At 40.2% G+C, this 24516-nt stretch overlaps 2 protein-coding genes across 2 annotated transcripts in view; both read right to left on the bottom strand.

Annotated features, from left to right (window-relative positions):
* The window catches only part of LOC127356479 (Na(+)/H(+) exchange regulatory cofactor NHE-RF2), a 33790-nt gene extending 30473 nt beyond the window's left edge, over positions 1–3317 (bottom strand). The window contains exons 1-2 of the mRNA XM_051388251.1: positions 2567–3317; positions 777–1066 (exon numbers count right to left, since the gene is read on the bottom strand). Coding sequence (XP_051244211.1) covers positions 777–1066; positions 2567–2777 — 501 coding nt within the window. The 5' untranslated portion in view covers positions 2778–3317. The remainder of the gene's footprint in view (positions 1–776; positions 1067–2566) is intronic.
* An 8804-nt stretch (positions 3318–12121) lies between these two features.
* On the bottom strand, positions 12122–18006 carry LOC127356716 (somatostatin receptor type 5). The gene is made up of 3 exons (XM_051388699.1): positions 17673–18006; positions 15504–16217; positions 12122–15395 (listed from the first exon to the last, which is right to left on the bottom strand). The coding sequence occupies exons 2-3, from the start codon at positions 16194–16196 to the stop codon at positions 14961–14963; spliced, it is 1128 nt and encodes a 375-aa protein (XP_051244659.1). The 5' UTR covers positions 16197–16217; positions 17673–18006; the 3' UTR covers positions 12122–14960.
* Between the last annotated feature and the right edge of the window lie 6510 nt (positions 18007–24516).

Here is a 24516-nt window from a genome sequence, read left to right as displayed (position 1 = left end):
GTTTTCAGGCTAAAGCTGGTCATTTGTTGGTCTGCTAAGGAGGAGGAGGAGGATGAGGAGGAGGAGGAGGAGGAGGAGTGTTGGTGAGGTCTTAAACATCTTGTTTACATTGATAAAAAAGGGACTGACTGATTGTTGTGTTCGATTTCAGTTCACCTCATATCTTAAGAGGATAGTTCGACATTTCAGGAAATACACAGACTTTTTTTCTTGCTAAGACTTCGATGAGAATACTAATTTTACAGGGGGGACTACAGGAAGCGACTCCACCTCTGGCCAAGAAATATTACTACACATAACCCTCTACAAACCCCAACATGTCTTTTTCACTGTTCGTTTTTTGCACTGATTAAACAACAAGATATAACATGTTAGTTATTTTAGAGATGCAACGTTCTTTTTAACCTTTGGACAGAGCTGTTCCTGTTTCCAGTCTTTATGCTATGCTAAGCTAATTTGCTATGGACATGAGAGTGGTGCTGATGTTGTCATCTAACTCTTGGCAAGAAAATGTATAGCATTTTTTCCAAAATGTTTAAGTATTCCTATACATAGATACATTTCGGAGGAATCTCACAATACGCCCTATAGACCCACCTTAGAAATCACACACCATTAAGTCCAAATTCTGAACGAACAAAGGGATTACACAGAACCATTTTTGAGACCTTACAATGTTCACTCATTTTTTTGTAAGAATGTGAGAGTTAAGAGTCCTCACAGTCAAATAAAACAAACAAAGTCATGTTTGGTGCGTTGGTGGAGGGCCAGCTTACCTTCTTCGCAGCCTTTGACGGTGACCTCCTGGTGGGCTTCTGTACCTGGCTGCTCAGCGTAACTGGCTGCTTCGACACCGAGCCATTCTCCCGCTTCTTGCTGGGGGAGGATGGGACCGAGGACGGGGGAGGAGAAGGGGAGGCTGGTGGAGAGGAGGAGGAAGGAGGACCGGCACTGAAGACGGCCATCTCCTCTGTGGCTGTGAGGCGCAGGCTGCGCAGACTTTCATGTGTCTCATGGTCCACCACCAGCAACCTGGTCTCATTCTCCATGGATTTGATCCGCTGTACTACCTGAGGGATGGGATATGACGGCATAACACGTGGTTGATATTTACTGGACATTTCCTTTGAAAAGGCAATGGAAGAACATAACAACACAACCAATTAATGCCACAACTTAGCTGCAGAGAACCATAACAGATACAGATATAACTACAGATTTCAGATATAAAACGTATATCTATAAAAGAATAGTCCGATCACATTAAAAAGAACATTATCTGGTTAACCAGTCTCTTTAGGAGCATACAGTCAGTGCTAAAACATTTTTCCAAAGTATTTAACACATTCACACTTTTCTCCAACATGTGGATGTGCGGTGCCAACAATGACCAAAATATCAGACTGTATGTGACTGCAAGATGGCAATTAATCATTTCAGTCAGTTTTTAAGCAAATATGCAAAACACTTGACGGTTCCAGCCTCTAAAATGTGGAAGTTAGTTGCTTCTCCTTGTCTTAAAATGTCTAAAAAAAACTGCATATCTTTGGTTCTTACTGTCGGACAAAACAAGACGTGATGAAACGATGGGTGCAAGATCTGGGGTAGCGTTTTTAATCAATTAATCGGTAAAATAATCAGAAGTCCACAGCATGCTCTCACATCATTCATTTACACACAAATAATTCTGTAGAAACATCTCCACACATAATGGGCAGGGAAGAGCGTTTTCCATAGGGGGTCACTAACAATTAAGATGTAGGCAAACATCTTTATGATAACACAAGCTGAGAGCTGAGCAGGAAAATGATGCCCCACCATTATTTGTGTAAACCAGAATTAAAAGCACTAGAAGGGCGACAGAATTGTTCTCAGAGCTTCAAACACAACAATCAACAGGTTTGTTTTTATCTCCTCTGCAACAAGGTTACAGAGGAATCTCACACGCATACAGAGGTTGTTTGTGCTGATGTTCCTTTGAGCTTGGGAAAATGATTATCTGAGCCTGCTGTCTCTATCTGACCGCCAGCCAACACAGAGAGTGAAACAAGACCACATGCAAACAGAGGTAGAGAAAGTTAGTCAATGGTGTAATTTCAGTCCCTGCTTTATATCTTAGACAGTTTTAGGCATTTATAGGCTATAACATGTGACATCACCAGTGTCACCTAACCTCTTCTCAGCCTTAAGCCCTTTGTCAGTGCATACCGTCTTCCCACACAAAGGGACTGTGCAGGTAAGTCACATGAAATGGAAGATGTGATTGAAACGTGCAACTATGGCAAAGAGAGGCTTTAAATAAAAAGAAGTGACAACTGGACTCATGTGGGCAAACATGTTAGGGGTAAAAAAAAGTACGGGAACAAAAAGTTTCCAGAGTCCCACAGCAATACCTCGCACAGCAGGAGGAGGCTGGTGTGGATGCCCGGATGGCCTAATTGTTACTGAAACCGTCCCACTGTGTCAGGATGCAGGCACCAACCAGAGTGACCTGTTGATATTACCACTGCACAGGCAACCAGTGCTCCATAATAAACAAACCAAAAACATGTATATGCACATTTACTTGCCTGGTGGTGTGTCTCTTTCTCCACGTTAACCCCATTGACTGCAACCACACGGTCCCCGGCGCGCAACCCTGCGGCTTCTGCAGGGGAGCCGGGCTCCACTTTGCGGATGAATTGTCCGCTCTTCCCTTTCTCGCCATGCAAGTGAAATCCATACCCGTTCTCCGCTTTTGCCATGAGACAAAGCCGTGGTTTCCGCTCGCTGGTCATTTCCTACTGTCGTTTTAAACGTCCTGCAGTGTTCAGTTCAAGTATAGTAATTAAAATACAGAGATGAGAGTTTGGGAGAAGTGGGGGCGCGGGGTTAAACTTCCACCGAGCGAAAACACATCTGCCCGATACGAATGCTCTCCTCCATATTAGAGAAAACCCCAAACACAATGTAAATAGCTCCAAATGCACAAGAAAAAGAAGAAGTCCCACTGTAAAAAAAAAAAAAAAAAAAAGCCAGCAAACTTTAAGAAAACGGTGCGACCAGTCCTCCAGATCGTGTATCTTGTGTCAAGCTGAAGCGCACTGCTGGCGACTCCAAAAATTGATCCGTCGCAGCGCGCACAGACTTCAGCAGAGCATCATTAAAGATACTGCAGACGTGTTAAAGTCGAAAAGATCCCCGGCGCTCACCTCTCCCTCCACATTTATGCATAACAACTGGCAGAGAAGAATATGCATGCAGTTATATTGTAGTTTGCGTAAGGGTTAGCGCCTTGTGCGCAATAGCACCACCTCTCTCTAGTCCGGCTACCTGTTTGTGTCTGTAGGGAAACTGAAATATTCAGGACAGAGCCAGAGGGTTTAAAATGGTACAATACTGCCCCTGGGTGGCATTAAGTGGTTTGTGGGCAAACTAGCGAGACTAGAGTATTTCAAAGTAAAAACAAATATAGTACTCTAATATTGGCCTAAAAGAAATGCCATAATGTAAATTGTCCATACATCTTCTCTACCAAACCAAAATGTATTTTTCAAAATTAAAGTATTATTTGAATCTTAAATCGGGTTACAAGGTTAATTAGTCCTGGTCCAGAGAGCTTTTTATTTTGGATGCATCACTTGTATGAACATCTTCAAAAAACCTGTTCAACTGAAACAACTTAAATTCAATTAAAATGATTACTGGTGTTGTTGTTCGTCATAATCAATAATGAGTTGTATGTATTGATATTGCCAACGATGACATCAACAGCTATATAAATACAGTGTAGTTTCTCACTCTGACCACTGGAGGGCGGCGAACACTCGCCGCCCGTGTACTCTCAGGTCAACTGTCCACTCTGCTAAATCCAAGGCAGTCTTATTTTGAAAAGGTTTGGCCTCCGATCAAACCTTTCAAAATAATATTGTAATTCATATTTAAGTATAAGTAAATGAGGGTGGACAAAGGCACACGTGTAGTATTTTATTGTAATGTTTGACATGGTGTGCTATTGGTTGTTAGAGTATATATAATTAATACAGATATTACTGACATTAACACAAATATCCTACCTTAATGAATACAGAGCGCTTCAGTTTGTCACTTATTTGTATTTTAACTTACAACTCAATGTTTACAGAATTATTTCAGCTTTATCATAATGTAATAAATGTAATTTGTTGTTGAGCATCATATGTTGTGAGGTAAATTTGTAACATGTAAACCTCTGTTCACATCTGATAAAAGATCACAGCGTTAATGCAATGAAAACCAAACAGCCAATTTCACTTTACTACCAGTGTACTATCCTACAGATCTCCCTGTCCACAGTGGTGACTCCATTGGCTCAGAGCAACATTTCCTCTATCAGCTTCTCTGGGGACACACACTCAAGCAAATCAGTGTCTGTGTGCTCTGGAGAATTGGCTTGCTCACTATTTATTCCCCCTATCCTCCCACCGTACGCCCACTTGCTGCAATGGGCTAATCTTGATGACTGTTCCATTTAATGCATCAACTTCCAGTCAATCAGGAGAGGAAGGATCATCCATTTCATTGGTGACTTCAGTAAATTCAATTTCAACAGTGAGACAATGAAGGCAACAGGGTGTTATGTTGTTATTGTTCCTGCTTGGTGGTTTACTTTATTTTGAGATTGGTGTCAATACATCCCGAAAATGTGACATGCCCAGTGGATGGTTATTTGTCCCGAAATGAACCACCAGCAGAAGAGCTGGCAACAATTTTGATAACTGACTGTAAACTAATTGTTTTGAGTTTCAATGTTCAATGTTGTTTATTACACACACATTGTAAGGCTTGTGTAACAGCACCAGCTAGGTATTTGGCTCAGTTGCCCTTTGTTGATATGGAATAAGACAGTGGCTGCAATCAGGGGTTAATCCCTGGGGAAAAGTCCAAGTTTAGTCTTTGTCACCGCTTCTCCTTAATGGCACCATGAGTCAACCAACACACAGGACACGCACACTACAGCCTATATTATGTGTAAGCTCCAGAGTTTTTATATCTCACTATCTCTCAATTTAGCTGTTCCCCAATGAAGTTTATTCATTCAGCCAGAAAAATGTTCTACAATACAACTTATAAAAGATTCAAGTTAAACGGTCCAATGGATTATCCACAAACTGCTTTTAATCTATGTTATATGTGCATCATTTAGTAAAAGCAAAAACACGCTTTCTGCCACATGCTTCTGACCGGGTTTAATTGCTACTGACACACTGATGCCCCCCCCCCCCCACTGTGCCTCTCTCCCCAGTCCAGTGTATTTACAGAGAGTCACCAAAATATCAAATGGGCGTAGCTTAGACAGAAACCTGTGCAAAGAAAAAGGCCACTGTGTCTCCAGCATGCATCATGCTATGTGAACAAATATGGAGAATGACAGTTAATGGTCCTAAAACCATCATCATCACTGGTTTACTCTAGCAGTCCCAGTTTAGCTTGTAGAACCATGCAGTGTTTTTGAGATGGCATCTTAAAATGACCTTCAAAAATAGCTATGGGAACAGAGCGAGTGGTCAGGTGATGTTGAATGACAAAGAATCACCGGGCATCTTATATGTTATGACATACTGAGTGGCAGCATGTATATATCTTGGCTTTGGTTTACTGAAGTAACTATCGCTTATACATTATTGAAACAGACAGAGGCAGAGGGAGGAGAAGGCGCTGTGGGGTGGAGAAGGGCACAGCATTCAGTTGTAATTAGCCACACAGGGCACACTCCTTTGCCTCTTCCTTCTGATCCCCTCAATGCTCTTTGCTCCTCTCCGTGAGACTGAAACACATTGGAAAGTGTTCTTGACTTTCATTTGAACTCAGAAAATTAAATATTAAATTAAATTAAAATTCTGTGCCTATACTGCACTATATTCTAGTATCCTCTATACCTTTCCTGTAATCACTTTGTCAATACTGCATCTAAGTGAATTTGTTTGTTGGGATGCACTTGAGGATTTCAAGGCAGAAGTGTGTGATTAAGATTTGTTTTTATTAAACTTTTTCATTCTTTAGCAACTTAAAACAAAAAACAAACAAAAAACAAACAAAAAAAACAAAACAATAATCCCCCAAAACCCCAAAACAAAAGCATACAGTCATGCAGTTATACAGTGGTGCTTTAAGCTAAATGTTAACATTGGCATGCTAAACAGGTTCAATGTTTACCATGTTCACCAGCTTAACTTAGCATGTTAGCATGCTTACATTTGCTAATTAGCTCTAAACATAAAGTATGTAGAGGCTGATATTTTGCAGGAATGTGGTCATAGTTCAAAGTCCTGGACAAACTGATGGTAGCACAAGAAGAAAAGTCAGACTGTCACCATAATTTGTAATTCATCCTGAGGGGGACATTTTTGTTTATTTTATCTTTTATTTAGTCAGGAAGGTCCCATTGAGATACAAGATCTTATCATTCAGTTAGTCCTGGTCAAGATGGCAGCGCAACCAGTTTCACATATAAAACAATTTCAATGTTAAAACACATAAAACATAAAAGCAACACAAGGGAAATAGTAAAATAAAAGAGGCATACAGGCCATACCAGCAAACACCTGACAACTAGTCAAGGATTATATAAAACAGCAACATGTTTCCTTCAGGGAAAGTTAGTAAAAGACCTTTAAAGGTATTCAAAGACAGGATTGCTTCTGAGGTAATGGTATTTTGCAGCTCATTCCACGCCGAGGGTGCATAAAAGGAGAAAGCAGTTTCGCAAGCTTTGAGTGCACCCTGAGTTTATTCAAAAGAATCTGATTAGTAGATGTAACCCTATAGTTGCTGGTATTATGAGATATAAGTAGACACTTTACCTAACAAACTCTCCTCTGCTATAGAGAGGACCGTCCTAAAGATTTATATAAAATGCAATAAAAGCACTTATTACTTGAATGTCTGCACCAAATCTCTTGGCAATCCATTTGCCAGATGTTACGACATTTCATCCTCTGATGGTCCTCAGAGGATGACTCCTAATGATTGTCTGTACAAAATGTTCCCTGTATCAACGTGCAAACATACACACACGCAAGCACGCATGCAGGCAGGCAGGCAGGCAGGCATGCACGCACACATTTTGTTCTATTATTTGTCCTTGATCTGTTTTTAACATTCAATAAAAAAACATTCCTGGAAGAATCTGAAGCTTCTGCACCAACTTTCACAATAATTAACTTTGCTTCAGCTTTTGTCCACTTATTATACACATTTCTCAGAGCGTCAGGGTGTTTGAGGAAGTAGGGTGAGGATCGCCACAGCCTGTGGGAGGGGAAATAACATTAACTGTTTATCACAGAAATTAGCAACGTTTTACCAAACATTAGTAAATGTTTAATGAAAAGTGAAAGTGTTGCACCTTCATTGATGCAGCTGTATATTACTTGGGACAACTGCAAATAATTAACAGCTTTTTATTTTAAAATAAAATGATCAAGTGATAATAACAGCATCATCTCATTTTCCACTTTTGAATTCAGACTTAAGAGTCGGATGTTTTTAGGGGACAAAAAATGAACTTTTGAATCACTGTAAACCTGGAACATACTGTACATTACATGTCATCAAAACAGTGTCATAGAACACCTGACACTCACAAGACAGCACCGGATTTGAGAAGAACATCGTTGCAACTTTGTGTACCTTGTACTTTAGAGCGGAAGAAAACAAGCCTGTGGGGAACAAGGGAGTAAAAAATTGGGCATTTCAGATGAAAGAAGGAAAAAAAAATACTATTTTTGTACCTGTAAATGGTACATATGGTCAACACATTCCTGTCAACACTGATATTCTGCAGAACCTGTCCAGTAATTATTATATTACATATTACACAGTTAGGATATGCCACCAAATATGCAGGGTACAGTAAGGTATTGGCAGGGGGTGAGGAAACATTTCAAATATGTGGGTTATGCTCCTAAAGTGACAACAGTACAACCCTGACCTGCTCTATTTCTGGTCCAAAAATACAATTTGTGCCTAAACCTAATGAAAACTTAGCGTTGTTGGATTAGAAAACAGTGAGTGTTTGAAACACTGATTTGTACATGTAATTTATCAGAAGCTGAATATCAGAGTTGTTAACACTATTTACCCCAAACTACCCAGGTCTCATGCTCCACCCTGACAAGTGCTGCTTCATGAGGAAAGAGCTGGAGTTTCTGGGACACAGAGTTGGGGGAGAGGGCATCAGCACGTTGGAGGAAAAAGAACTGGCTGGCCCCCACCAGCCTGCGAGAGCTGAAGAGCTTCATTGGACAGGCGTCCTACTACAGGCGGTTGGTGCCCGGCTTCTCTTGTATAGCTGCACCTCTGTTCCGCCTGCAGCAGAAAGACTGTGATTTTACCTGGACTCCTGAGTGCAAGCAGGCCTTCAGCTCTTTGAAGAAGGCCTTGACAGAGTCTCCCATCCTCACCCCCCCAGACCACAACCTGCCATTCGTCCTGGACACAGACGCCAGCGATGTGGGGATGGGGGCGGTGTTGAGCCAGGTGGGGCCTGAGGGGGAGAAGGTGGTGGCATACTTCAGTAAAACTTTCAACAAAGCTGAACGGCGCTATGGGAGCAGGACACTTCGGGGTCTCAAAAACCCTTCGTCGACCCCGGCAAAGTTTCTACTGGGGTTTGCCAGGTTTGGGGAGGCCAAGGTCACACACAGAGACAAGGGAAGAAACGTTGAGTCAGGTGTGTTCTCTGCTATGTGTGACCGTCTGGCCATGCAAAAGACTCGAACTACACCTTTACATCCTCAGAGTGATGGACTGGTCGAACGGTTCAGCAGAACCCTGGCGAAACAACTTGCCATCCTTACTGCAGAACATCTCGTCCTATTGGCCTACAGGTCGGCTGTGCAGGATTCCACCTCATGCACACCTGCCCTGTTCATGTTGGGGCGAGAGCTGCGGATGCCATCAGCAATGGCTTTTGGCAGACCCCCAGACACACCGGCGGTTCCACCTGGACCGGAATACGCCAGGAGGCTCCAGGACCAAATGGAGTCAGCTCACGCCTTTGCCCGCAACCAGCTGCAGAAAGCTGGCATGAGGCAGAAAAGAAACTATGACTTGAGGGCCAGAGGGGGGGGGACTTGGTGTGGGTGCATAGTCCAAGGAGAAAGAAGGGCCGGTGCCCTAAATTGGACTGTCACTGGGTGGGCCCCTGTGAGGTATTGGAGAAGCTGGGTGAGGTGGTGTATAGGGTCCAGCTGCCACCTAAGGGGAGACGGGTGGCCCTCCACAGGGACAGGTTGGCCCCATACAGAGGCGATGCACGGCTACATCAGCGCCCTGGACCCTCTGCACATTCCCAGAGAAACCAGACAACCAAACCCCCAGATTCACTGACTGTTTCCCCTACTGACTCCACACATCCTCCCCCACCCCTAAACTCAACAGGTTGTTTCGAGACTGCAGGCGCAGCCGCTTGTGTTCACTCCAAAGCGGCCTCAGAGACAGAGAAGGCCCTCGGGCCACCTCAGAGACTTTTCATGTGATCCCTCGGGGTGAGGGACAGTGTAGCGACCCTGCAGTAATGTTCTGTTATAATGTCAAATGTTATGTGAGTTAATGACATGTTTGGGATTAAATGAGTAGGTAGGGGGGCGGGGTGCGAGTGTGACGGGGATGAGGCCTGTGCGAGTGCGCGTGCGTGTGTGTGTGAGGGAACCTGAGATGAGCGCGAAGGACACAGTTAGAGAGTTACGGCTAACTTTATGTTTTGGTTGTTTTGGTGTGGTTACGGCCGACAGTAACTTGTACTGTTCCAGCAATAAATGTTGGTTTGCTGAATAACACTTCGTCATCTTTTCAACACGTCCTGACGGACGCTACAGTATACTCTTACGAATATAGTAAAACAACTTTTAAAATTCACGACTTAACTTTTCTTTCACCTCTGCCAAAAAAAATGCTTCAATTCCCTCTTTATTGTCACTTCACAGACTGACATATAGTTTAATGATGCAGAATACTCACCCTCCTCCTCCTCTCGATGACTTCCCAGAGTCAACAGACACATCTTGTGTGTCCATAAAGCCGGGTGTGGTCAGTTTGCTGGTGTCCGATTTATTTGTCTTCCCAGAAGCACTAGAACATTGATGATAAGACGTATCCCACGCTCAACATGATTTTCCACTTCAAATGATTCAGATTGATTTCCTGGAAGTCAGATAGAGCCCAAAGCACTAGCATGGCACTGTGTTTACATTAACAACTTATAAAAGCTGCCAATAACAATTAAATCAACACTCATGATTGTGAGATATCTGGTGAAGTAAAGCAATTTAATGAGGAATTGAGAATATTTTGCAAACATAATCCTTGTCCTGCCTGAGTGTTAGGTTTGTTTATTCACTGTGTGCACTCTTTGAAGATAATTTATGTGCTAGTTTCACAGTAGAGATAAAAAAGATGTAATAAAAAGTCCATTACCTATTTACACAATAGATAGCTTAGCTACCTTAACTACCAGAACTTTCAACACTCTTGTTTTCACGAGAATAAACCTCGTCAGCGCTGCATCATACATCATATTTTTAATGATTTCTTTGGAATCTTGTGGTGTTTAATGATAAATACAGCAAATGAGTGTGTGTGTGTGTGTGTGTGTGTGTGTGTGTGTGTGTGCGTGTGTGTGTGTGTGTGTGTGTGTGTGTGCAACCTGTCTGGTCAGATATTCAATAAGACAAGTAAAAAGGCTGCTGATAAGGCAGAGTATTGTGGAAAGCAGATGTGGTTTGTGCAGTAATTACCTCACCAGCTTCAGTTACAAAGTTAATTATAGGTACATAATGGGTTAATATTAACTGCATTACAAAAAAATGGGGAAGAAATGTGAGGTCACACAAGAGATTGGAGATTGAAGACACTGATTTTCTGATTATGCGTTGAGTGGGGGGCTGCGTGGACAGTGCAGTATGTCGGGTTGTACTGGCTACAATACAGTCAATGCTTTTGCAGGTTGCACTGAAAAATGCACAAACAAAACATTACAGTGTATCTGGAGGCTTCAGTTGTTCTTGGACAGGACTAGTAATAAAATGAAAAAGGGTTTTTCATGAGAACTGCATTCACCCTCGGTCCCAGGTCTTTAGTTGTCATTCAAAGATGTTCAATCCATTTAAATCCATCAAGCTATAAACTGTATTGCCATAGCAGTTTGTCTAGGAGCCCCATTAAGGAAATAACTGGAGTCACTCACTCTTCTGGGATTATGTGAGACAAAATATGTCCACTGTGTTGTCTCCAAACAGTTTCTACAGGCATGTACAGTATAGAATTTATTGCAGATTTGTGCTGTGGTGGAATTATTTATTATATTACAAACTAATGGGGGGACAAATTAATGCTTTTGCTGCCTGGATATAAAAACTCCTCTGGGGGTTGTTGGTTAATTAGGCCAATTTCTTACTAAGTCACAAAGGCAGCCAACTTGGAAACATGTAGAACGTGTATGTGTGTGCATGTACTACATTTCATTCAGTAACAAAACATTAAAGTGTTATTTCCTTTCCTTAGAAAAATGTTATCCTTTCATGGCTAATCCTTTTCTCAGAATAACTCGAGAGTCCAAAAACAGTTCTAGTTTAATGTGCTCTTTTCTCTGTTTGATAATAATACTGGTTCTTTTGCTTGACATTGAGGTTGATGGAACAAAAGCAGCATGACCGTAAACACCCAGGGTAACCCCAAGCTGCAGAAGGCACAGAGGCACAGTGTTTCTACCCCCACACACAGCCACAAAAACAGGTTGTCAGTAAACAGATATGCAATAAGGGCTAAGAAAGAAAGTACAGTATATAGAAAAATTAAGGAAAACAAAGTTTAACTAACAGAAGAAAAGAGAGAAAACAGCAGTAAAAAAAATCTTCAGGGGGAGAAGATGATGGAAGTTGTTAAAGACACATATGGTACCTCTGGTTTTGTACTCCTTTGTCTAATTACTCATTCAGCTGTAAGATTTTCATACCTTGTATACTGTCTACTGAATCTGAAGGCCCAGACAGTATAAAGTTTGGCAGTATGGAGATATATGATGTAAATATTAAAGTGACCAATAATTCTTTCAACGTGCATATAACATTGTCTAACCTTAAAACAATTTGCACTCCACACTGTGTTTTGACATAGTTGCATTTATTAAAGTAACAGTAAAAGGGTTGCTAGATCATTAATCTGGGGAAAAAAAAACCCAAAACAAAAAAACCCCACCACCATTAACAACAAATAAAAAGTCAGCCCACAAAGACACTTTGAATCGTCCCCTTCATTTTGCTGACAACAGTTTTCCAGATTTATATGTAAATATTTTATTCTGTGGCAAGCCATTGTTCTGAAGTCGTACATCAAAATACATCCAAATCTGTTTTCTGCCTTGAGAAAAAGAAAGACACTTCTTCTTGTTCACTCTGCTTTTGCAATAAAACTACTTTAACTTCATTTACAAAAATCAAAAAATGAAGCTAAATTGGTTCATGTGGAGAGACATTAACATTTAAGTGTAAAGCTGCCACTTTTCTGTGTTCAACTGGAAATAACAATAAAGTGCTTCAGTCTGAAACATGAACCTGCCATAATATCGATCACAGCGACAATAAACATCTCTTAATAGGATAAATGCACACCATATGCACGCTTTGTTTCATGCAGCCGCCCTACATTGTACTGTGTAGTGTTAATGCAGGGAGACCATGCAAAGCAGACTCGGTTGTTTATTAATATTCACGATGGCTTCTTAAACAGAATCACTAAGTTAGTATTTGTGTTGTATATATAAATATATGGGGTTGGAATGTCACAGAACTCAAGACTCCATATTTAAAATGACCAATTATCTTAAAATTCACAGTGTTTCTAACACAAAGTAATCCCTTCTCTCCTGTAAGGTCTCCATGGTTCCACAGGTCCGTCTTACTGGGCAGTTTTTCAAAGACCTCACCATAAACACTGTCAACAGCTCAAGTTTCAACTATGGAGAGATGCTACAGTTGTCCAGCAACTTCCAAATAATGTCGGCATCAAATGTCAGAGCTCTTAATCCGGCAACTAAATGCTGATTAAAGATATGATATGGTTTCGGATAAATGATATGCTCCTTTAAGTCACCATGCGTGGCATCCACTCCAGTAGATGTTGTTTCAGAAATGTGAGAGAGAAGACATAAATCCACTAGAGGACAATGCCTGGCTGTGCTATTTCAAGGCATTTTTCACAGCTTCGTAACATCAAAGTCAAAATGTCACAAGAAGCCTATAAAGACTAACAAGCAGAAAGAAAAATAATTGTCATGAAAGTCAAACAGAACTGCGCTCACTGTAGCTATAGAAGTACAAATTAAATACTGTAAATTAAGGAAAGAACAATGGCTGAGTTTTTGAATATAAACCTGATACCCAATAAAGGCATGGTGAAAAACATCACTGAGGGTGAAATTACCTGTACTATAATGGCTCACATGGTAAATGTACATTTCCACAGAACTAATTCCATTGCTCTATTGCTCTGAGTTTCTCTTCTTAAAGGATCAGTTCCACTTTTTGGGAAATAAACGTATTTGCTTTCTAGTGGGTTAGATGAGAACACTGCTACCACTCACATGTCTGCTAATTAAAAAGCTTATTAAGTAAAATGGAAGAAGAAGCATCTTTAATGTGAGGTATGTGATTGGATATAATTTATGTTACCAGTCCCAAGTTCGAGATAAGTAATCAAACATATTTTTATGTTTTTTTTAGGAAAAGGAGGGATTTTGATGTAAAATACTAAAAAATGACTTGAATAATGAATAATGAATAATAAATAATCAACACATCTGATTAGAACTTGCATTGTGTCTAATTATAAGGCTATTACCAGTCTGTCATTTAGAAATTAGTGAGCTTTTGTTACCTTTGAACAGAACCAGGCTATGTGTTTTCCCCTGTTTCCAGTCTTTATGCTAAGCTAAGCTATGGCTGCAGCCTTACAGCCTTTTTAACGGACAGATACAAGAGTGGTATCAATCTTCTCATGTACTTCTGTGCCAGATTTGCTAAGTGGATTTCCAAAAATGTCAAACTATTGCTTTAACAGATCTTACATTATTACATAAACAAATGCTTTGAAACCTACAATGCAGCCAACCTGGTTACAGTAGAAACGCATGAAGAACAAACGATGCCGTATGTAGTCTTCTTTCACTATTTTGCTCCTCCAGCCCTTCTCCACAAATGTCCCAGTCAGAGAGGGAGGATCAGCAACAAAGACGGGTTATATGAATTATTACAAGGTCCAGGAGTAAATAAAGGAAGACATTAGGGAGACAACACACTGAGGACCCTGAAAGTGGGGGCTGCTGGGGCATACGTACACAGCAGATTCGGTTTGTGTATAAATATAATTATGAACTATGTTACTAAGAATAAGTTCAAATTATACGATTACAATTATATATTTGAGTTACTATTCAAACCAGAATAATCATGTTTCCCTTTGTTTTAACATAATTAAAATATTGAAGGGTGAGAAGCAGAGGGACATAAGTGATATTTAACCAACTTTACAGAAGAGCCTTAACATACTTACATACTTTGTCCTGACTTTGTTTATTAAAATCAAAGGTTTAATATTAAAACTTCATAAACATGTGGGTTACAATATACTTAATGAACTTAATGTTTTGACCTTTATTGAAAAAAATATTTGCCTACCTTTTAAGTACACTTAAGCCTTTTTAGCCCAAATAGTTCAGGGTGTTCAGTGTTAGGCCTTTTGGTTTTTAATTAATATATATAACTAATTTTCACTCGAAATGTTACATACGCCCCTCTAGTTCTCACCTCTTGATATTGCCCTTTGGCTTTTGGACTGGCTTGGACCAGAAATTGGGCCTATGTAACTTAAAATTCAATGCATCAGAAGCTGAAATTTGAAACAGGCTGAGTATACCTGCTGCAAATGTGGAAATAAAGATTTTTATTTCAGAAATCACATGGATCACAGGAATTCAGTTGCGATACCTGAATGCTCACCACATTGCCATTCTGTCTGTGATTTCTGGGTGTTAAAATAGGATTGTGGTTTCCCTTCTGTTGACCTCGCTTCTGGTTTGTAGTGGAAACACCATTTGGTTTGTGGAAGCAGAGCACCTTCTGGAAGCTCTGATTGAACTTGTCAGAGAGGAAGCCGTAGAGGACTGGGTTGGCACAGGAGTTGACATAGGTGAGGATGACCAAGAAGAAGTAGACGTTGGTTTTGTTCTCAGGGATGATGTGAATCAGGTTGACAATGTTGGTGGTGAAGAAGGGCAGCCAACAGATCACAAACACCAACACCACGATAATCACCATGCGCGTCACCTTGCGCTCCGACTTACGCCGCCTAGTCCGGCCTGCGCGCACACCTGCTGACCTTACCTGAAAGAGAGATGGTTGATTTTAAAGGTTTTATGTGCTTCTGAGGGCATAACCTCACATGAAAATGCTTTTTTTTGTTAGAGAACAGTAAAAGCCAGAGGACATTACCTTGATGACGATGAGCAGGTAGCAGAGGCAAATGACCACCAGAGGAGCAAAGAAGCCCAGGATGGATGTGTAAAGGATGAAGGCAATGGACCACAATTCCCGGGTCTCAGGCCAGGTTATGTTGCAGGTGTTGAACTCCTCTTGTACATTTGAGTAGATCGTGACAGGCAGCACAACCAGAAAGGACACAATCCACACCATGGCATTGGAAACCTTGGCCACCCGTGGTTTCCGCCATTTGGCACTGCGAATAGGATGAACCACTGCCAGGTAGCGGTCGATGCTCATCACCGTCAGGCAAAAGGTGGAGGCGAACTGGCTCATGGCGTCAGCAGTCATGCACACCTTGCAGAAGAAATTCCCAAATGGCCAGTAGGAAAGCACACTGTTAGTGCCCAGGAAGGGAATTCCCAGGATGTAGAGTTCATCCGCCAAGGCTAAATTGAGGATGTACATGTTGGTTACTGTCTTCATCTTGGAGTAGCGAACCACCACGTAGATGACCAGCATGTTACCCAGAAGACCCACAACGAAGACAGTGGTGTATACGACTGCGGTGATCACATTGAAGGGAAGCGCAGCCACATCTGAGATATTGGATTTGTGGGGGTACGGCGAGGAAGACATGCTGACATTCTGGGATATCGACCAACTGCAGTCATCCATGTTGAAGGAGGGAGTGCTGGTGTCCATTTGGATTACAGTAGGAAATAGCTCATAAGAGAAAAGACAGACACAAATTTTATTTTATGGCATACCTAACAACAACCCATAACCTTTCCCAAAAAATCCTGTTATGTCTACCTTTTGCACCATACAGGCTCACTGGGCAAGATGCCCATATTTACCAGGCGAGCAGAGAAACTTTCCACCGAATTTTCTGGGCATGTGGCCAACATGCCATTTCTTTTAATGGAAGGTCGCACTTTAGAAGAAGATTAGTTAAGTAGGTCTCAATACTGTCACTGTCGTTAGATTAGATGTCTGTAATGGGGGGACAGACAGAAACTAAATCCTGCAGCCAAGTGGCAAAGAGCCCATATGGATAATATCAGCAGTGTCATTGCTCAAGAGGGACAAACATATAAAGCAAAAGATATAGATTTTGTAAAATAGTTTTTTGAGATCCCTCCAGTGAACAAATACATATCAATTTTGAAGTTTAACGATAATGCATACTTAGTTTCCCCATAGATATGCATGTTGAGCTGGAAACTGAACCACAATTGTTTCACTGAGGTCCAACAGGAGGCAGGATGACATTATTGACAGTATGGACATCTGCTGTGTGACTTTCCTCTTCTGTATTTAGGCAGTAATTCACCTTATGATGACAGCAAATTTTAGCTAAAGATGAAAAAATGTTTAACTCCAGTTTTCGTTGTTGTGTTTGGAGAATGTGAGCAAATTTTAAGACGTTTTGTCTTAATAAGGACATTTTTTATTTTATGTAAAATTGTTTGATTGAAGCATTATTAATAGGTCACTATTTGCATGCTGCACTGTGAACCCATACAGCACGTAATAATAATAATAATAATAATAATAATAATAATAATACACATAAATATATAATACAATATATTTATTTATTGCCTGAAACGAGATGATGGCCACCTCTCATCCTTATGAATACTGCCACCCTGAGAGTGGCCGGTAGTTACCTATATGTCCTCAACTTGTGCCTTGTGGGTGACCTAACATAATAATAATCTAATAACCGTCAGTTGTCAGACGTTGCAACCCGAGGCTGTGAAAATGTGTTGCACAAATAATGGTCTGACGTGAAGATTCACTGAACCGCGCTCCTAAACACGGGAGTGACGCGCAGCCCGCAGCATGTTGTTGAGAACATAAACACTTGAAGCCCCTGTCCCCTTCAGGCTGCATGGGGCTTGACATTTTTGTCCACCAAACAAACTATAATAGCTATAGCCCACAGTCACGAGAGACATTTGAGGCGTTCACACGCATGGCTCATTGACTCTCATTGAGTTTAATATATAAAACTTTAAGGCTAATAACATTCTTCCATTTTTTTTTGTTGAGAAATAAATGACATTTAAAAGTATATTTCACGGCAATAGCTTTCTTAAAAAACAACAAGAATTGTAATTTAATTTCATAAACACACTTGTAAATGTGATGAGCAGATGGGAGTCGACCTACCTGTGCGCTCCCGTGCGCTTTATCCTCTCCACTGTCCAGTGGCGTGACGCGCTGCCGTATTCATGCGATTTTGGAAACGTGCACTTTCTCTCAGGTCAACTCTCTCGCTCTTCTCCCTCGCTACTTGAAAGAGGAACCACCTCACACTTGACTTTTCATCTTGTGGCATTTTCTTCATGCCAGCACGCTCAGCTTGCCAAAGTCAGAGCCGCAAAAACCAACATCATCCTTGGCTTCCCAGGATTTTCTGTTCTGAAGGAAATCCGTTCCTAAGCTGATGAGGAGTCGCTCACAGGGTCATGTTCTGCCTCGATGCACAAGTATTTATGTGGAAAACGTCACCCCGCCTTCGGGTGTTTAAGTCCCACCCATTGGTGGTTATAAACACCTCACAGCCAAAACAAGTTGTTGGTGTGAAAGCTTATATGTATCCCTCTTTTTCTTTTCTTTTCTTTTCTTTTCTTTTCTTTTCTTTTCTTTTCCTGTGCAGTGCAGGGCTTTTATAACTAGAACATCCAGTCACTGATAAAGTGATACTAACTTTCTTATTACTATGTGTGTGAGACAAAGAGAGAGACACAGAGAGGGATGGAGCAATGCCCAGATCCAGCCTGCATGGGGAATAAATCACCTTGATGGTGGCCAGAGGCACCTGAGACGGAGAAAGAGAAATTAGGCTGCGATGGAAAACGGTGGAGGGAAGGATGAGATTGGACACTGGAGGAGAGATTTGATGGTAATTGTTTGGGAAAGCTGCCTACTTTTAGGCCATTAACTTCATGTTCTTGTCATCCAGGTCAGTTAACAACAGGCTGCCAGGCTGTGTGTGTGTGCATGTTTACAGTATGTACTCCATCCCTGCATTTTCCACTAGTCTACAGCATCAAAGGAGGTTAACATAGGACAATGGGAAGTTGATGACGTCTTATTCTTTACGGTCCTTGTTTGACTGGTCCCAAGCAGACCAGACAGCAAGATTTATGAGACTGGTGAGTATATAAGTAAACACTGTCACCACAGCTGTGTGTAAAGGTTTACCCTGAGGGGACAGTGGTGTGCAGTGGCAGTCAGGATGCCATGATATGGCTCATTTACACTGTGTTTTTTCCAGTCTCCACGTCTGTTCTCATTTTCAAGGTTACAACGGCTATGTCAACAAAAAGTCTTGGAATACTATTTTACGTCGACTTGGCTAAAACTGATGCAACAGTCCTGCAATAAATCCTGCTGTTAGTCTTATCTTATTGAGTGGGGCAGACAAAATATTAGAAATGTCAGTATTATGTTCAGTATCCGCAGTGTAGACAGTACGGTTACATTTACTCCATGTTCCCTTTTTAAAAAGCCAGATACAGCTGATACAGCAGCTCATGCTATTCTTCTTTCATATTCTGTTAGTGTGCTTACATTCTTATAACATTTGCCGCAGTGATCGAATTTCCTCGCATAAATTAGTTTCATCCAAACTAACCCAAAGAATAAACTGGTCCACTATGTTCACCTCAGGCCGGGTATGCACAAGTCATCAGTGATGTGAAACAGCAAATATTGCTGTGGTTGGGTAATCATCTGCTGTAGGAGCACAAACATCCTTAACCGAAAGGATTGTGGGAGATGTGTGGTTTTAAAAGATCTGCAGTTTTTAGCTGTAAGCTGGGAAATAGTGTGTACTCGGAAATGTGTGTATTCCTGTATATCCTATTTACAGTTGAATCTGAGGGGAATTCTGATAAACGGAGCAGTAAATTGCCCCCTTATAAGCTAATGTGTCCTGCTCTACTCTGTGAGACTTGTATTGCTCAAGTGAGCACCAATACACATGTACCGTTGTTCTACATGAAGAATGCTGTAGTACATGCCCAGTGCTTTGTATCTTGGTTCGTTCCTTTTATTGTAAAATTTGGAAAATAAATTGTCTTCTTTGCATTAATTTCACATTGTCAGCGTTTTTTTTTAAACTTTCAGTTCACTTCAGGCCTGTGTCAGAGAATCCGGCAGCTTTTTGTCCTTTTCTTTCTCCGAGCTTGGTGTCTTTCTCTTGCTCAGATGAGTCACTCTGTCTCTGAGCAGTTTGCATGCACCTCCTGCCTTACTATCAAGCTTCCTGCGGGCATGTGCACTGCGATAATATCGGAGTGGTGTCAGTCGCTGACTTCGTCTGGCTGATGACAAAAAGCATGCAGGAATCGATCGGAGAACTCTCTAAAGGTAACAGTGTGACTTATGTGTGTGGTATTTTTGGCCAACAGGAGCTCTCAAGCAAGCCGAATCAATACTCCAGCTCTGATCTCCAAGAGGAGACAGAAAGGTGTGTGTCTGTGAGATGACTACCATTTGGCCCACTGTGTTATGTCATATCTAATTGGTTACATGAGGTTTACAGCTATCATGAAAAACACTGCTTAGCTTGAATGGATGTTTTCTAAAACAACCAGACCATGTAATGTTAAAAAAAAAAACCCCAAACAAAACAGTACAGAACCAGATTCTTGTGTCTGTGTTTCTGCACACAAGAATTGGCAGTAACAAATCTTAACATTGCTCACATGCATACTCCAGCTCTGATCTCCAAGAGGAGACAGAAAGGTGTGTGTCTGTGTGTGCAGGGGAGGGTTGATTGGAGGAGAAAGAAAGAGAGAAAGAAGAAAAAATGACATAAAGAAATGAGTTGATGTCCAAACTGGCGACTCTGCGGCTGGCGCTGTGTGTTAAGGTCAGAAGATGAAATACTTCTTCTACTACAATCTACAGTATTTGAAGTGAGATGGCTGACAACCTTGTTGACATACAGCGCCCATGAGTGAGTCAGCTTTGAAAGCCTTGACGAGTTTGTATCATGGTACATCCATATAATATCCTTTAAGGCATTTTTATTTATTTCTAATGGGCAGGGAAATAGCTGTCTCAATGGAGCCAACTAACAACTTATTTACTTAATGATGTTTACTTTCTGCTCCAATTGTTAATTAAAATGTGTCAAAATAAGAGTGTTATTAATGACTTGAACACTAATAATGATACAGTTTGAATTTAAAGAGAAGCTGTAAGTATTCCCAGTTAAATAGCTTTTGAAATTAGAATCTGAATGGAATAATAGAAAGGGTTAATACATTGGAGACGCAATTTGATTTCAAATCTTTCTCTATGTGTCTGAAGGCTATAATATACCGTATACACAGTTATTCCTGTCGCTACTGGCTACCTGTTATTATTTGTGGTCACTGATACATCGCTGGTGGTGATAAAGTGGTAACTTAATCATGGATACTCCTTTTGTGGTATCGTCACGTAGGCTAGCTTGTGCTATGACTGAGCCCCGTTAATCATGTGTGGAAGACTGAGGAACTTTTGTGTGATGATGATTTGACAGGATTTTTCAGCTCTTTAAAATGAATTCAAAAATACATGTGGGGCTGTTGAAAGAGAAAGTCCATCAGCTCAAATGTGGAAAAATAAAGCAATAGAGCAACGTTTTGTTACCCAAGTTCTTTTAGTGTTTTTTACAGTTTGATTTTCACAAAATCCACATACACATATGCTAAAATATATTGCAAAAAGTTTAGTCCAAGCTAAGATTAAGCAAAGCAGATAAATTACAATCTCTTTAGTTGCACCCATTAAACTATCTGGGATTTATTAGAGGCTTTGGTGAGGTTTTAATTTATAGTTGTGAAGCTTTGGAGAAAATACATTCCTCAGTTTTATAGGAATGTTTCTGTAATAACAGGAGCGGTCTCTGTCAGCTTATGGCCTGTTTCTTGCATTGACTGCAGACTGAAGGTAAATACTTTAATATATGAACACTGACGGTGTATTTAGTTCCAGCCAATGGTAGTTTACTAATTAGGCCCTAATTTCCAGGTCAATAATTGTGAACGCAAAGCAGTACTGATGTTGTTTTCCTTCTGATTTCACTTATTAAATCCAACATGATAAATTAAATTGATAGAGCAGTTTGAAGAAAAACTTAAAGACAGTATGGATTAAATATTCTCCTAGAAACATGTCCCCTAATGTGGAGACTATTAAAATAAATCCAAACTGAGCATCACACAAACATCAAAGCCATTCTTTTAATGGCTATACAAATATTTGCTGAATTCCACAACTTGAAGGCATTTAAGTTCACATAGTTTTTTCATTATGCTAATAAACTGTATTACTTAATATTCCTGCTAACAAAGCCCAATTGTACTCTGCCCTGAGGTAAAAAATAGAGGAGTTAATTATGAAAGACCAAAAGGCTATATTTTATTATCAAAGTAAAACGATTTGACAATCATAATTATAACTTGTCAGGACAATATTCTTTAAAATAGGTCCTGCGTGGATAAGGGAAGGGGTTTCTAAAAAAAGACATGCTATAAGCATTTAGGCAACGTTTGGCTTTTACAGAAGTGACAGTGTCAGCCTGTATTTAACACCCTGTCTGTCTGTTCTGTCCCAGATCAAGGGAGCTCAAATAACCCCTCCAGAAGTCAGGTGAGTGTACGAGAGAGTATAATAGCACTATTATATTAAAAGACAAACAATTGTCCCCAGAGCTGGAGAAAAAAACAAAAACATACTGACTGTCCTTTTTTTTCTCCAAGAAAATAGAAATGATTATTGTAATGGGATTATGGAGGGATAGATGACTTTGTGAAAAGTCTTCTTTGCAGTAAAACGACAGAGAAAATGAAACAACTCAACTGACAGTGAATAATTGGAGCTCTGACACTGGTCAGGTTCAGGTGGAAACTAAAATACAGTGTGAATATCACACATATACGTATACTCAAACCTAGGTTATATTTAGTTATATACAAATGGTTTTGACTCATTATCAGTATCAATCAGCCAAGTATTGCCATTGGAAATGTGTTTTTTAGTACAAGACATTCCAACACTTTAATAGGATACGTTGATGACGTCCCCAAGCATTAACACTTCATAAAGCAAAAGTGAGTTGAGGTTTAAGATGATTTACTTGGAATGATTTGTTCTTAAATGAGATGACTACCATTTGGCCCACTGTGTTATGTCATATCTAATTGGTTACATGAGGTTTACAGCTATCATGAAAAACACTGCTTAGCTTGAATGGATGTTTTCTAAAACAACCAGACCATGTAATGTTAAAAAAAAAAACCCCAAACAAAACAGTACAGAACCAGATTCTTGTGTCTGTGTTTCTGCACACAAGAATTGGCAGTAACAAATCTTAACATTGCTCACCCCCCCCCACACACACACACACACACCCCCCACCCCTCCACCCCACCCCACACACAGACATTATTAGCATTATTAGATCCACCAGCTTGGTCATGTTCTTTGTACATGGATAATTGGGTTAGCTTGATTTGATTGTTGGTGGTTTGACATGATAAGGGCCTAGACTATTCAGTTGCATGAAGCTGGTTTGACATTTATGTGGGTCTGCTGTCAGAGCAGGAAACCCTTAACTCAAATCTGAAATTGTACAAACGTATTCACACAGAGCTGGGACATAGCCACACTTTTAATGGTTAACCCCATCCGTGATCTAAAGTTTTCACATATATGACTACTTGAAAGAATTGTTATTTTAAAAGAGAACTTGTAGGTGATTACGTTTTTTCTTGAATAATTATGGAAATTACACATTCACTAGAGGAGAGAGAATAGTCAAATAAAATAACTACAAGTGTGTTCACTAGGGAGGGGCATTTTAAGTAATTTCCACATTTGAGTACCCGCATTCAATTATTGAGTACTGCCCCCCCCCAAAAAAAACAACAACAAAAAAACATAAAAAAACACAACATAAGAATAGGGTCTGAAATGGACACTCAAAATACTTCCAAACACTTTTATGTCTGGCCACCATTCTGCCTGTAAAATGTTAGATGAGTTATTGTGTGACTGAAAGCCTGACAATCTTGGAGTAATGCCTAAATTGTGGTGATTCATTTTCAGGTCCTCCTCCTATTGCTGCACAGTTGAATCAAATGCCACTTATCAGAGGAGAAGTTTAATAGGAGATAATGACTCCAAAAAAGGAAACCAAGAGTAGGTGTGTGTCCGAATGACTCATACACTGTTGCGCTTACTTATCTGTTGTCCACCTCAGTGGATCACAGCATGCGGCGAGTCAAGGATGTTGAAAGACTGCTCAGATTTCAGGGCCATGTATGTCATTAAACTGGGGTGTTTCTGTTAGAGATTTCCCACATACACATACATATATAATTACATGTAGTATTATATATGGTATAATATAGCATAATTGAAGTTGCACACTTGTAAATAATAATTTAGACAACTTTTAATATAAATCTTTAAAAAAAGGAAAAACATCTTACTGCCTCACTCTGCATCTTGCAGCTACTTTTACAATATTAATTAACACAATTAACTTAATATAAAATAAAATTAGGTTTGCATTCAGACCCACACTTATAAGCCTAGTGGGTTGTTATAACTGAAGGTCAGATTTAAGACCATAATTAAGACAACACCAGCCCAATTTTGCAAGAACTTGAGGGGTGATGCATCTAGTCAGTGATTGTCCCAAAGGGCATCCGCATTATTTTTAGAGGATGAGGATGAAATGCTTTTTTTTTTTTTTTTTTTTTTTTAAATACCAGAACCTGAGGTGACTTTTGAAATGAGTCAAAGGCTGTTTGGTAATAGGGAGCATTTAGGTTAAGAAAATCGACCTGATGTTAAACAATGTGTTATGTTTGTTGCTGATAACTTAAGTTGAGTAATTTATTCAGGTTTCTTCTAACGGCTTATTCTAAGGTAACATAAACACAATGGTTTTTATTTTCATGTGATTATACACTACCTAGGAATATTTTATTCAATTTCTGCTAAT

The sequence above is a fragment of the Dicentrarchus labrax genome, unplaced genomic scaffold (assembly GCF_905237075.1).
Source record: "Dicentrarchus labrax unplaced genomic scaffold, dlabrax2021, whole genome shotgun sequence".
NCBI classification, from domain to species: Eukaryota; Metazoa; Chordata; class Actinopteri; family Moronidae; genus Dicentrarchus; species Dicentrarchus labrax.
Note: the sequence above shows the minus strand (reverse complement) of the source record. Positions and strands in the feature narration are given on the sequence as shown.

Excerpts from the sequence above, each read along its gene's own strand:
- LOC127356716 (XM_051388699.1), bottom strand. The coding sequence starts at position 16,196 with ATGGACACCAGCACTCCCTCCTTCAACATGGATGACTGCAGTTGGTCG. Across the intron at positions 15,396-15,503 it reads ACCTGCTCATCGTCATCAAG|GTAAGGTCAGCAGGTGTGCG; the intron begins GTAATGTCCTCT and ends TCTCTCTTTCAG.